Source organism: Thamnophis elegans, chromosome 5, assembly GCF_009769535.1.
Source record: "Thamnophis elegans isolate rThaEle1 chromosome 5, rThaEle1.pri, whole genome shotgun sequence".
NCBI lineage: Eukaryota > Metazoa > Chordata > Lepidosauria > Squamata > Colubridae > Thamnophis > Thamnophis elegans.
The window spans coordinates 64,124,168-64,138,262 of record NC_045545.1 but is presented as its reverse complement, the minus strand read 5'-3'; the positions used below and the strand labels follow the sequence as shown (position 1 = coordinate 64,138,262).

Below are 14,095 nucleotides of genomic sequence, written 5' to 3'. Positions count from 1 at the left end.
TTTTCCATCAAAAAAGTTCATATTCCTCATCCCCTGAGGAATTTGCTCCCCTTCTGGCAGCCCAAAAGACATTTATAATTCATTATGAACAGTGGAATGTAGTTGTTTGGTTGTATAAATAACATGCCAATGGGGATCTGGAAAGGTGTTCTGAGGTCTTAAGGCTAGTAACCTTTGGCTGTTCTCATTCATGTTCTCAAGAAATTTCAACCAGAATATTCTGATCTTTACTCTGTAAAGGTGACTTTTCTGATATGTGGGAAACAGTGAATGATGATTTAATAAATAAACAATTCCTTCCTCTACTTTAAATTTAATTCTATTAAAATAAATAAATAGATTTATGTAAATCACTTTACGTGAATGTCAGGCATATGACTTTGTATTGTATTATATACATACATACATACATACATACATACACGTACACGCACACGCACACACATACACATTCTTTCTTAGTCATTCCTAGTCTCATCTAGTTTCTCATCGTAACATTGGATGTCATTTATCTGCTTCTCTTCCTGTATATGAATTACAAGTAACCATATTGAAATACCCATAATTCAATGAAATGTCTATAACATTAGCATGGTGATTTTTCATATAAGGACAGTTTCAGGCAAATTGAATTGCCTAATTCAGAAAAGTCTGTTAGAAAGGCTAATTCTGAAATATTGGAACCATTATGTATCATGAGAATATTATGGGGAATCATAGGTATGAGTTTGCATCAGAAATGTTCATTCAAAAATTAGAACATCACCGTGGATAATTTTCTAGAAACATTTACTAACTTCCTGTGCTGGATTTTTATCACGAGAAATAATTCAGTTGTGCATCTCATCTCCACATGATTCATTACAGTGGTAGGTTTTTAAATGGAAAGTCTAACATCGGCTCCAATTCAAACCAGCCAGACTTCTGCATGTGATTTTGTGCTCAGAGAAGCTCATTAGTGGCAGAGTTATTTTGCAATTAAGGATCCAATGCATGGCAGGCTGAAGAACAAAACTGATGGCTACCCTATAATTTCAACATTTTGCTGTTTGGTTTACATTTCTACAATTGAATTCAGATATGACAGGGCTGCCACCATCCTTTATGATCTGGCTGGAATCTCTTTGTATTTCAGTACATCTAGAAGAGAAGAACTAAGAAATGTTACTACAGATAGTTAGCTTTCTCCAACTTGGTACCTTTCATTGTGTGAGTAAACTGGAGATGCCAGATTCCTGAGAGGCATAGCATATTCTGGGAGAGTCTTAGTACTAGTCATTACTATCCCTGCATATATAGACATTACTAAATTGAGACGGCTGGATTATGCCATGTCTATAGTTTCAATTAACTAAATAGAATTAATCTGCGTTTTCCTGGCTGTAGAACCAGGGAAAAAACCCCTATTGCTTCTTCCTATTTTTCAAAAGATGAGCTGTTTCTTGAATTCTGAAGTGTTAACAAGCAAAAAACATAAAAGATTTGTGAATGAAAAACCAAGTGAAAGTTTAATTCGCAAGCAGCAAAGGATTCCAATACACTGAAGGACACAAGGTTAGGAAAGGTTGATAGACCCCCTCCAAATTTTCTACAGGATTCATTTCATTCTCATGACCTATATTTCTTTATTCGGCATTTGTTCTGCAGGGCTAAATATCAAGAGGCATAGATGACAATCTTGGTATTACAAGAAACATGGCCGTTGCTATTTATAGATCCAGTGCAGCAGCAGGTGAACTTTCTGCTTTTGAAAAGCCACAGAGATAAAAATCATTTCCAAGCTACAGATCCCATCTAGGAACCGTGAAGGACTCTCTCGAACTGAGAACCCAGAATAGAATTTTGCAAGGATCTGGCTGAGAAAGAGGTGAAGGAAAGAGTTAAGATAAAGAGTAACTGAAATCTTTCTCTCTTACATGCACATAAACAATAAATTTGATCCTTATATGAGATAAGGAGACTTACAGATGTAATCCAGATGCCTTCCAATATCTGTTCATGCTATTATACTTAAAAAAATGAAGCAAAGTATTTAGATCTGATTGCCTTTAGATTAAAAAAAAATGAGCCTTATCTTTCTTGACAGTAAACTAGGGTAGTAGGACTATAATTTATCTTGATAAATGAGATTTATCACAAGATTTGGCCATGTGATTCAAAAAGGAAGCACTAGATCTGTTTTTAAAATGACAACAGAGATCGGAGCATTGTTTTATAAATTTATATAACTGGCAAATGGTGTAGATAAATATGCTCTCAGGACTTTATGATTTTTAATCATATCCCAGGATAGGGAGTAGCCTTCTATTAGTTCTATATAAAATGATGTACTTAATTTGCATTTTTCATTTTTTGCCTCAGACAAAATGCACCAACGTAAGTGCATTAGTGGTCCTGGGTTGTTATCAGGTCTAAGACGGATTCTTGAAGCTTGCATTCAGGTTGATATCTAATGTTCTCCAACTGACTTAAGTGGCAGCTTATCCTACCTTGTTCTTCATCTGATTTCCCAGATATCATCATTCCGGAACTGCAAATGTAACAGAAACATCATGCATTAGTATCTAAGATTAGGATCCATTCACATCCCTTTATACAATGTGGGTCTTTTGCCCTCTTGGCAATATTAATGATGGAACAAGCTTGTCTTTAATAAAGATAAAAAAAACCTAGAAAAATACAGAAGCTATTAGGCAGAAAGATGCCATAAGGTTTAGGAGCTCATTTGGAGATGCTTACTTCTCAAACGGGGGTTAAAGGGAAAAGATCTGAAAGAAGAAATCACATGCTGGTAATATATTGGAAATATTGACCTGGGCTAGAGCTGTTATAAATGAAAGCCAGTCAACCGGCAGATAGGAGTTTCTTTGCCCTTTATAGAATGTTAGAGAAATCAATTGCATAATTAGACTTAAAAGAGATCCTATTAGTGAAACACTTGTCTGTGGAGTTCCTTATACTGGAAATTTGATCAGATGCAAGATGTTATTTCATTATTCTGTCTCCCAAAAGAAGACATGCACATACTTTATCTTAGCTGGGAAATATTATTGAATATTGCTGTGTATACATGTGTGTATTTGTATATAGAGGCTGAGGTTTCAACTGTAGAGAAACCTGATACAAAAGCAGTAACACAGTTAACACATTGCCAAACAGATACCTTCAAAACGTACAAAGAAACCCAGCTAGCATCTTTCTCTGATATTCTCCTCTGCTAAATGGGATTTCAATATTGTAGAAGAGAATATCTGTAGCTCAGGGTTGAACTGTGGAATTAAACTGTTCTTGTTGTTCTCTGGTATTAAGACAATTCATTACCCAACTAGGTAACATTACCAGTGCTTGATGATGTTATCTAATTTGGTAATAAAATATCTGCAAGCAAACAGCCAGGCTCAGAGATCATTAAGAAGTCAATAAATGGAATTTCCTGACACTATATTCTACTATATTCTAGTTGAAGACCATAAACCAAGCTGGCATGACAGCAACTTAACTTAACTTCTGTTAAGTTATTGCAAGCCACATTTTCATTTTCATTTTCATTTTCTTAGAATGATGGATTATGAATAAAGTCCCTGGAGTATATCCAAATTGGTCTCTGTTTGTACAGCAGCAGTAATTCCAATTTGGGGATGAGTTGAATGAGATGGATGATATGGTTACTGAAAGCAATTTAGGTGATGGAAACCAAAGCAGATGGGGGAGGAGGAGAAACAAGACATCTTGTGCCAATCCTATCAGCAGGAATGGGCAATCTGGTATCCTACAGATTCTATGAATTACAACTCACTTTAATCTTGGCAAATGCTAAGGCTTGCAAGTGTTATAGTTCCAAAAATCTGGATGAACCAGATTGCCCAAATCTGACTGCATGGCGTTTAATATGTCAATTAATACTTGGAGTCATAGTCTTTAGAGAAAGTAACTCACACTCTCCCATCCACCTTTTGTAAAAACAATAATTCCAAGTGCCACCTATATTAAAAGTCAATTATGATGGGAAAGGGCAAATCTTCAAATAGAGTGCTCAGGGCTCTGCTTCCCACTGTTTGTACCTACACAAAGCCACCAGATGAAGTAGCATCATTTGTAGTTGATATCCAGTTATATATTTCCATTCTAATGTGGATAGGAGATACAGATGATGTCTTAATCTAGTGCCTGGAAACAATTGGTGGAAATAGGCATACACTGAATCCAGCAAATGGCTATGGATCCCAAAACCAGATAAATCTAAAACTAGGTTTCACTGGAAGAACTTGGTTCAGAATCTAGTGGTCCTCCTGAAACCAAGGTTCCTGCTTGAATAGCAAGTGAAATTCATGACCTGGGGCGGGGGCTTTGTACAATTACATCTTGTACATCAGTTGCAGACTGGACTCCCTTGCAGAGCAAGTTACAACTGTACTGTTCAGGGTTGGGTTCCTGCCGGCATTACTACCGGTTCCATGCCCGTGCGCATGTGCATTTGCATTTAAAAAGGTCTGCACATGCGCACACCATTAATAAAGGAAAAATACATTTTTTCAATGAAGATTGTTCTGCGCATGTGCAGAACAGAAAATAAAGATGGCAGCGCCCAGGATAGAACCATCACGTGTCCGGCCGAGTTACTACCTGTTTGGCCGAACCGGTCCAAACTGGTAGGAACCCACCTCTCCTATTGCTGTAACTTGCTTCGTTCCTATTGAATACTCTCTGAAAATCGTTGTTAGAGACACACAAAGTTTGTCCAACACCATTATGTACTACAGGAGCTCTACTGGCTGCAAGTTAGTTTCCAAGTTAGTTTTCTATTAGTTAAATTTACATAATATGATATGATCTGACAGAGAGGCCCTATGGAAGAATGTCATTCAAAGGGACCCATATTTGAACTTTTTAGAGAAGTGTACTCTTTTGGAACAGCTTACCCTCCAACTATCTGGACCACATTCTTTTCCTGCTACATTACATGGCTCTTCAGAAAGGCATCTGGAAATAAATGAGGACCATGCTAACGCTGAATTAAATTAAGTCCGTCATTATGATTTTTAAGAATCCTAATCTTATTATGTTGACATTGACGAGGCCTCTTGGAGTCTTTGGACATAGAGCAGTGTTAGATTGGGTAATGGATAGGCACACACAGGCTTAATGGTAACAACAGCTCTTTATTGAATGCAACAAGTGAGAACAATCCAGCGAAGGTTGAGTCTGACAGCAGCCCTTTTATAGGGAGCTGTCAGACCCTTCGACCAATAGGATTAAACCTCTGTTCCCGCCAGAACAGAGGACCTTGGCGGAACCCATTGTAGTTAGAACTAGTATCTAACAAGCAGCATATAATCCAAACCAATAAATATATAATTGAGGAGTCCAACACTCTGTTCCGCCAAAAATCACTTTAAAAGATTATTTGGAGGAGTTGTACAAGAAGTTAAATATTGTTTAGTTGCTGGCAACAAATAGCACCACTCCTATTTTATAGTAAGGACTGATACCACCATAATCTCACTTCCCCTGTAATACTTCCTTGGGAAATATCTGCCATGTATGCTAGTAATTCTGGACGTGACCTAGAAGGAAGTAATTGCAGAAATCAAACACACAGATAGCAGATCTATTCTCAATTCTATCTAGTAACATTGGCAACCTGTCTATTCCATCTCTATAAGAAATTGAAGCATGAAGACATTTAATTCCTTTGGCTCAATTTAATGATTATAATATATTACAATTTTTTTTAACTGCACTTTATAATCACTGTTTAGTGTAGCCTTTATTTATAGATCACTCTTTTTTTGATAATTCATGGAATTTTTATACATAAATAATTGTAATTCTCTGTGGAAATCATTCAGAGGTTCCACAACTTTTTTGAGGGGAATTGCAACAAAGAATTCAAATGCAAACAAGAGATAAAATACATACATACCTTTTACATTCAATTTGCAATCTACAGAGGCTTCACCAAAAGGGTTCACAGCTTTGCATGTATAGACACCACCATCAAAAGGGCTAGGTTTGCGGATTTCTAGACAGCAAATTCCCTGGTCCATGTGCACTAGATACTTTGAGTCTTCTTGAATCTCCCTTTGGTTTTTCATCCAGATCACTTTGGGCTAAAATCAAGTAAATACACCAAAGTGCATAAATATCCCAAAATGCCGTTCAGCAGGATAAGCTAGTTAGCATAGGTATATAAACTATTTCTCTTCATGGCATTTCTATTCTTAACTCCCTTGTCTGCATTCAGTGAGGCTAATTTATACAAGTTATCTGCCAGTATTTTTGTAGTTTGCAATAATTCCTCCCCTATTTTGCTCTGTAACAGCTACACATCTATCTGAATTCTATAGCTAATATATTTCTGGAGAAACTGTCAGGTATCCAGGGAGTCAGACTTTTTATCTTTAAGTAGTTCAATTTATTTTTCACATCACTTTGCTTCATAAAATTTTAGAAGAGGTGGAATTTGTGGTTGGAAGGTAGGATGCATCACTTTCAATGTAAGCAAATACGGGCTTGCAAAAGGAAATGGGAAGCTGACACTTGCTTGGGGAATTTGACTTTTGCAAGGTCTGATGTGAAGAACATGAGGATATAGTCTAGTCTGAAGATCGCAATATAGCTATCCATTTCTATTACATTTCCTGCAGTGATAGTCAGTGATGCAGTTCTCAATTCAATAAAGAATTGTCAAGATTTATTTATATAACTTAGATCAGGGTCAGCAATCTGTGGCTCTAGAGCCGCATGTGGCTCTTTCATCCCTTTGCTATGGCTCCCTGTCTCTGGTCAGTAAAAGGAAAAAGTATGCCACACTAGGAGGAGACTCTATGGAGGGGGAATTGGACTTCCAGTCGGCAGATGAAAAAGTATGCTGCGCTAGAAGGAGACTCTATGGTTGGGAAACCAGACTTCTGGTCGGCTCCAGAATAGGCGACTTCCAGTAAGGACCTTTGTGGCTCTTTGAGTGTTTAAGGTTGCCGACTCCTGATTTAGATAGATGTATTGAAAAACATGTATTTCATGTATTTCATGTTTGAATGTTTATTTAATTTGTATGTTGCCCCATTCCCGAGGGAGTGTTCAATACTTAGAAACATATTTGGGGAGAAAAAGTTGATATTTTTAAATGCAAAGGTTGGCATGAAAACCTTTACAAAAGAAAATATACCATTATGGAAATGCATGTTAAATACACAACAAAGCATTATAGATCAGAAATAAGAAATATCCCTCTTTCCTTTTAAGGGCAAAAGAGATTAGTTATCTCAATTCACCACCCTTCCTATTACCTACTATGATATCCTATCTTGTTGCAGTTCGGTAGGCATCACATGCCACAAAAGGACCCACCTTTGGGAAGCCTCGGACACAGCAGAAGAGCTGGGTGCTGTAGCCCTGCGTGGTGGTTCTGTCTATCAGTGGCTGAGTGAATTTGGGAGGTTCACAGAAATCCCGGCTATGGAACTTCTCTGGTTTGTACACAATTCCTACAAAAACAGGGAGGCCTTATTTTGAGATGTTTTGAATCATAAAGTAATTCAACAGCAAGTAGGAGCAGGTAATCCTTCATTGAGGATGAGGGTAACAATATAAAAGCGAGAACAAATGATTCATTCGTAATGAAGGAGCAAAAACAGGGGTGAAATCCAGCAGGTTCTGACAGGTTCTGGAGAACCGGTAGCGGAAATTTTGAGTAGTTTGGAGAACTGGCAAATGCCACCTCTGGCTGACCCTAGAGTGGGGTGGGAATAGAGATTTTGCAGTATCCTCCCCTTGCCACGCACACCAAGCCACACCCACAGAACCAGTAGTAAAAAAAATTGAACGGGTAGTAAAAAAAGTTGAATTTCACCACTGGACAAAAATATTTAAAGAATTGGGGATTCTGCAGACAAATTTGGGAGTTACTTAACTTAGAAATGTGCACAAATAACCTTGAAAAAGTTATGCAAGAACAATTAAGGCAAGAAAGAAACTCAGACCTGGAAAAGAATTCAAAATAACCAGTCAGTTTAATATAAGGGTAAGCGGTATAATGGACAGAAGAATGACCTTGAGTAGTTGTGTGTAATTGATTTTCCCAAGGGGCCACATGAGAACCTGGGACTAACACCACCCACTCCCGCCAGCACTCCATCCCCACTGACAATGTCCCATCTCCACCAACAACGCTCAACCCTTCTCCTTACAATGATACCCATCCGCCGCCACCTAGCTCCGTGAGCCCAACTGAGATTGTCCATGGGCTGGATGTGGCCCACAGGCTGTAAAATGCTCAGCTCTAACCACGAGGAACTGATGCTTGAGGAAGAGCTGCCATGAAAATAATGATCAGATAAAAGAAGCTGAATCCAGAGCAGAGCTGTAACTTGAGAAAACATCTCAGACAAAACCCGCCCTAGTTCTCATGAAGGTAAAAGGAGAGAGGAAAGCGCATTCAGACTTGCAGGATTGATGTTAGCCCTTCCAGGAGGAAGAGGAAGAGAGGAGTTAGGGGAGAGGCAAGGGAAGAAGGAAAGGGAAAGGAGAGGAGAGGAGGAAGGAAGGAAGTAGAGAAGGGAGGGAGGGCAAAAAGAAGAAAAAATAGGGTGATGATAACATAAAAAGGGGGTATGGGATGGTAAGCAAAGCAACCCAGAATATATATTTTAACCTTTTATATGGATGAGTAAATCTGTAAAAGTGATAAAGATAAATAAGAATAATAACTATGTGAATTTATACCTGTAATTGTATGTAAGAGAATAAAAATAAAAAACTTAAAAAAAAGATGTTAGCCCTTCCAGGTAGACCAGACTAGGAAACCAAAGTCCTGCAAACTAATATCACTACTTTTATTATAAGGTCATAGTAATAGAAACTGGCAGATCTGAATGCAAGTCTGCATTCTGGACCAATTGAAATTTCTAAGTCAGTGTTTCTCAACCTTGGTGACTTTAAGTCCTGTGGACTTCAATTCCCAGAATCCCCCAGCCAGCTGGCTGAGGAATTCTGGGAGTTGAAGTCCACAGGACTTAAAGTCGTCATGGTTGAGAAACACTGTTCTAAGTGGATTTCAAGCTATACAGAGCACAGTGTAGTAATCCAAACGAGAAATGACCAAGGCCTGAGCGACTATGAGCAAAGCTTCCTGATCTAGGAAATAATGTGATTGGTGCACAAGATGAATCAGTGTGAAGACTCCTCTAGTCATGGCTGCCACTTTCTCCTTGAGCAGTAGTCATGAGTCTAGGACTTTCCAAACTGGGTATCAGCTTTGTCCAGGGATACATCAGAATCAAAGATTCTGTCCCTTGGGTGTGTGTCTGTTGGGGGGGGGGGGGAGAGACTCAAAGCCTCATCTTACAAGGACTGAGTTGAAACTTCTTCCTCCCCATCCAGACCGTCCTAGCTCCAGGCACTTGGTACTGATCATACTGACAATACCATGCCCCATGCTGGCAATTGACTTCACTCAGAATTTTTATGTAAATGTTAAAGAGGTGTAGGAAGTTATCACTCAACCCTCTCCCAGAAAAATGAAATATCCTAGGAAATATTGAAAAGGCAGAATGTTCCCCTGGATGTGAAGAGGGAGAAACATGTTTTAAAGAGAGAATAGCTCCCTGCAGCTTCCTGCCCATCCCCCTTTGTCAATGGGCCATTAAGATGCCCAAGCCAGTCCCTTTACATAATAAAGAGTTCTCCCCTTCAGCTCCAGGGGGATAGGATTAAGGCATGATAATATTGGCCCTTTACCCAACTCACTACATGCATCTGAGAACTCAACCAAACCTGGATTCAAAACACAGCCTAGAGAGTTGCCCCTGCATGGCCCCATGGAAGTCTGACAAGCAATCAGAATACAAGTTCAAGATCAAAGGGCAGAGAGGGCATAAAACCAGGGACTCAGCATCTCAGCCCTTCCTTCTTTTTTTCTCCACCAACATTGAAGCATATGATCACTTTTTCTGTTCAGGACTCAAGCCATGTGGTCCTGTCCACCATTAAACCATCTTTCCAAGCAGCCTCCATGTCTCCAGTGTCTTTTTCCCCACTTGGAGCCGAACCCAGAAACCTGAGCCCTGAGAATGCTGCATCACAATCTCTTCTCCCCCAACTGTGACTGAAACTGGCATCAAACAAAAGAGGATCCACCATAAAACAATGCTCCCATTTTTACCCCTCAAGCTGAGCTCAAACTATACCAATACTGCTGAAAGTTTCTGAGAGATCCAAGAGGTCCAGGATGACAAGCCTTCTAAGGTCATCTGCAAGTGTGACTAATATATTGGGACAATACCTGGCTTGAACCCAGACTGAAAAGCATGAAGGTAATCAGCTTCATGCAGGGTTCTCTATAACTGAACACCACCACTCTCTCGACAACCTTCCCTCTAGGGAAGGCTAGAGACTGGATGAAAATTGTCCAAAATGGTTGAGTCCAAAGAAGACATTACTTCTTCATACAATACAAGCATTAACCAGTTTGGACCCAACTGCATGCCACCCCCCAAGAGGCCTTAACCAACAGGACATATTGGTTAGTTCAGTGGCTGAACTATTTTTCTCATGGACCAACCAGCTAGAACTCACCCTGTATAACAGGGCTCTTATCTCATTTCCAAAGAATCTGCCTAGCCATATTCCAAGTTTGAGCAAAGTCAAATGACTTTGTGTGGCAGATCCTATGACTATTGTTCACAGCAAGGACCCTGATTCCTCCCTACCCAAAAGGTTCCTGGTCTACTAAGCAGGGCTGCTGGGCAGTCCTGGGCAGATGCAATAAAGGTAGTGACGTAAGCATACTTTGCCACCCTTATTGGCACACACTACATACTACTACAATAAAGTAGCATTTCTATAATCCTAACCCAACCATGGCCTGCCCTCTCCCAATGGGCTGATTTACTATATTTTTGATTCTCATTTCAAAACAGTACTGCCAGTTCCCCAAATATAGTGACTTGGCTTGGGAAGATCTGGGATCTTGAATAGTTTGAAGAGCCACTTATACATCTGAGGTCTCATGTTGTCCACGCCTGTGATGAAGAAACAGCAGGATCTTCCCACTTTTCTATCATGCTTCATTAGCCTTACCTGATTTTGTTATGTGTGTTACATTCTTTGTGACAGCAGGCATTTCACTTAGACCACAAGGATTTTCTGAGAAAACTCGGAAAGAGTAACTGTTGCCAATGATGAGATCAGATACGGTGCAGCTTGTATGGTTGTAATGTTCCAAAACTGTGAACCATTGCTGAGGAACAAGGCAGAATTCAGGGAATTCAACATTTTGCACAAAATGGTTATGTTTTTTGCATGGCCTAAAAAAGGCAAGCAAAATGATTTAGCCTTGACCTTCAAATTACATATAGAGGTGGAAAAAAATAGCTCTTACATGTTATTATTTAAAAGTATATATATCCTATCATAGATTTTCACAGGTGTAGGTATGCTGGTCTTGTTGTATTTGGGTCTTTTCCCATGTAAGATTGAGATTGTCTTGGCAATGTTTTGGCAAGGTTTCACTCGCCATCTTCAGACTGGGTTTTGGGCTTAAAGCGTGGTCGGAGCTGCCGTCTTTCTGGCCTGGGTGGTGGGTGGGGCTCGTTTGTTGACTAGGGCTGGTTTCCAGATGTCGAAACACCCCCACAACATGGATAAACGTGACGATATCTCCCACCTACCAGACATCTGGAAACCAGCCCTAGTCAACAAACGAGCCCCACCCAACACCCAGGCCATTACAACACGAAACAACAACGGACACACAGCCAGCACCAATCAGCACCAATCTACCAATCATGATACAACCACACGACCAATCATTCCACTTACTGAAACAAAGCCAGCACTCCACACACCCCACCAAGATTTATGGAAAGGCGGCAGCTCCAACCACGCTTTAAGCCCAAAACTCAGGCTGTCATAGATTTATATATATGTTCCCCTCGCACATATGTGCTAATCATTTCTGGCTCTAGGGGATGGGGCTCATCTCCGTTTCTAAGCCAAGAGCCAGCACTCTCTGAAGACGTCTCTATGATCATGTGGCCGGCATGACTAAATGCTGAAGGTGCACAGAGTGCTGTTACCTTCCCACCAAAGGTGGTTCATGTTTTTCTACTTGCATTTTTACATGCTTCCGAACTGCTAGGTTGGCAGAAGCTGGGACAAGTAACGGGAACTCACTCCGTTGTGCGGCACTAGGGATTTGAACCGCTGAACTGCTGACCTTTTGATTTACAATCTCACCGTCTTAGCCACTGAGCCACCACATCCCCATCGTGTGTGTGTGTGTTTGTGTGTGTTTGTGTGTTTGTGTGTGATTTACATCTCAAGACATATACTGTACATGAATAGAAATATTGCAAAATATATTTCTACCAAACATGCCACAAATCCAGGTTTAAAGAAATAGCTGAGGAACCAAGTCTCTCTCAGGGATTTTTAATGAACAGCCAGCAACAAACTTTGTTAAAAAGGCAAATTATATTGCCGTATTATTATTTCTGGAGAACTGAAGAAGGAAAGATTCCCAAGGGAAATATATCTACTGGACTAAATAGACATTGATTTATAAAGTTATTTACTATAGTTGATTAGCTATTTTTAAAAAAACTATTTTTTTAACCTTGATTTACCTTCATTTTCCATAGCAAGGTACTGATCCAATTAATTGTACTTTAAAATTTTAAAACAACTATTCAGGGATTTTCCAGAACATAACATTACTCTTATTCATTTCCTAACCTAATTTCCATACACCCCCTAATCCAGCTGGGGGCAAATTCTATGTAGGAGTTCCTTTTACGCCATAAATTGATCTTATCAATTGATGGTATCAAAATCAAAACCTGTAACAAATTCAAAAAAAGGTCGGATCTACTTAATGACCTCATGATTCTCAACAACTGCAGTGATTCACTTAACAATTGTGGCAAGATAAGGTTGTAAATTTGGGCAAGTCTCATTTAACAACCACCTTGCTTAGCAATGGAAGTTTTTATCTCAATTGCAGTTGCATGTTAAGGACTATCTGTATAATGTTTGAATAAAATTATGTAATGAAAGGAAGGTATTAGCAAAGTCTTTCTAATACTCTAGAATGGTTCTTTGCCTTAGTCCCAGTCTAACCCAAATCAGGGCCTAGACAGACATAGCCTAAATGGAAGAATATCACTTTTGCTGATATTTATACATTTGCTGGCTTATAGCAGTTGATCAATAATATTCTAAGTTTTGTGTAAGGTAAAAACTTATCATAAATGGTATTATAATAGGTTGGCTAAATCCATTGAAGCATGTGTATTGAGAATGGCTATAGAACCACCATTATCTTTAGTTCCACTTTCTCCCATTCCTGACCCCTTTCTTTTAAAAAGGCTGTATTTTGTGCACTGAATAGCTCTTACTTGAGTCTTCATATCTGCTTTTTGGACTGTGTAGCCCTTGAGATCAGCATTGCCTTTATCTTGGGGTGGGTTCCACTCTAACGCGACATTAAAGCCCCAGGTGTCTACCACCTTCAGATTCTCAGGAGGGCCTGGTTTCTCTAAAAATAAGAGAGAGAGAGACACACACACACACACAAAGTATAACCATACTTCTCCTGAATCACAGGCTAATGCAAAAGAGACGCCAGAATAAATGCCAAGACAAAACATTGTCACACCATTGATTTCTCTAGCTCAATACTGTTAATGTTGACTGGAAACAGCTTTCTAGAGTTACAGTCAAGAGTCTTTTCCAATCCTTTCTGGAGATGATGAAGATTAAACATGGAACTTCCTGCCTGCTTTGGGATTCGCTTTCACTTCACTTTCCAACAGAAAACAAAATACTGTACAGATTATCCTCAGGTAACAATGGTAATTGGGATGCCAATTTCCATTGCTAAGTGAAGCAATTGTAAAGCGCAACATCCCATAACCACATCGCTTAACAGTGGCAATTCTGAGGCTCCTGGTTGCTGTTGTTAAACAAGGATTCTTGGTCCTTGTTGGTTGATTTGCAAGCAGGCCACCAGGCAGGTAAGTGGCTGCTGCCAGGTGGAGGAAGAGGTACAGTTGGTCCATGCAGTGCGATGTAGGCACCACTAAGTTGGGGGTGG

At 39.5% G+C, this 14,095-nt stretch overlaps 1 protein-coding gene across 1 annotated transcript in view; it reads right to left on the bottom strand.

The window, feature by feature from the left end:
• Nucleotides 1–458: 458 nt before the first annotated feature.
• MYBPH (myosin binding protein H) overlaps nt 459–14,095 on the bottom strand; it is a 28,475-nt gene continuing 14,838 nt past the window's right edge. The window contains exons 6-11 of the mRNA XM_032218589.1: nt 13,398–13,537; nt 11,080–11,239; nt 7,351–7,487; nt 5,924–6,110; nt 4,920–5,008; nt 459–524 (exon numbers count right to left, since the gene is read on the bottom strand). Coding sequence (XP_032074480.1) covers nt 459–524; nt 4,920–5,008; nt 5,924–6,110; nt 7,351–7,487; nt 11,080–11,239; nt 13,398–13,537 — 779 coding nt within the window. The remainder of the gene's footprint in view (nt 525–4,919; nt 5,009–5,923; nt 6,111–7,350; nt 7,488–11,079; nt 11,240–13,397; nt 13,538–14,095) is intronic.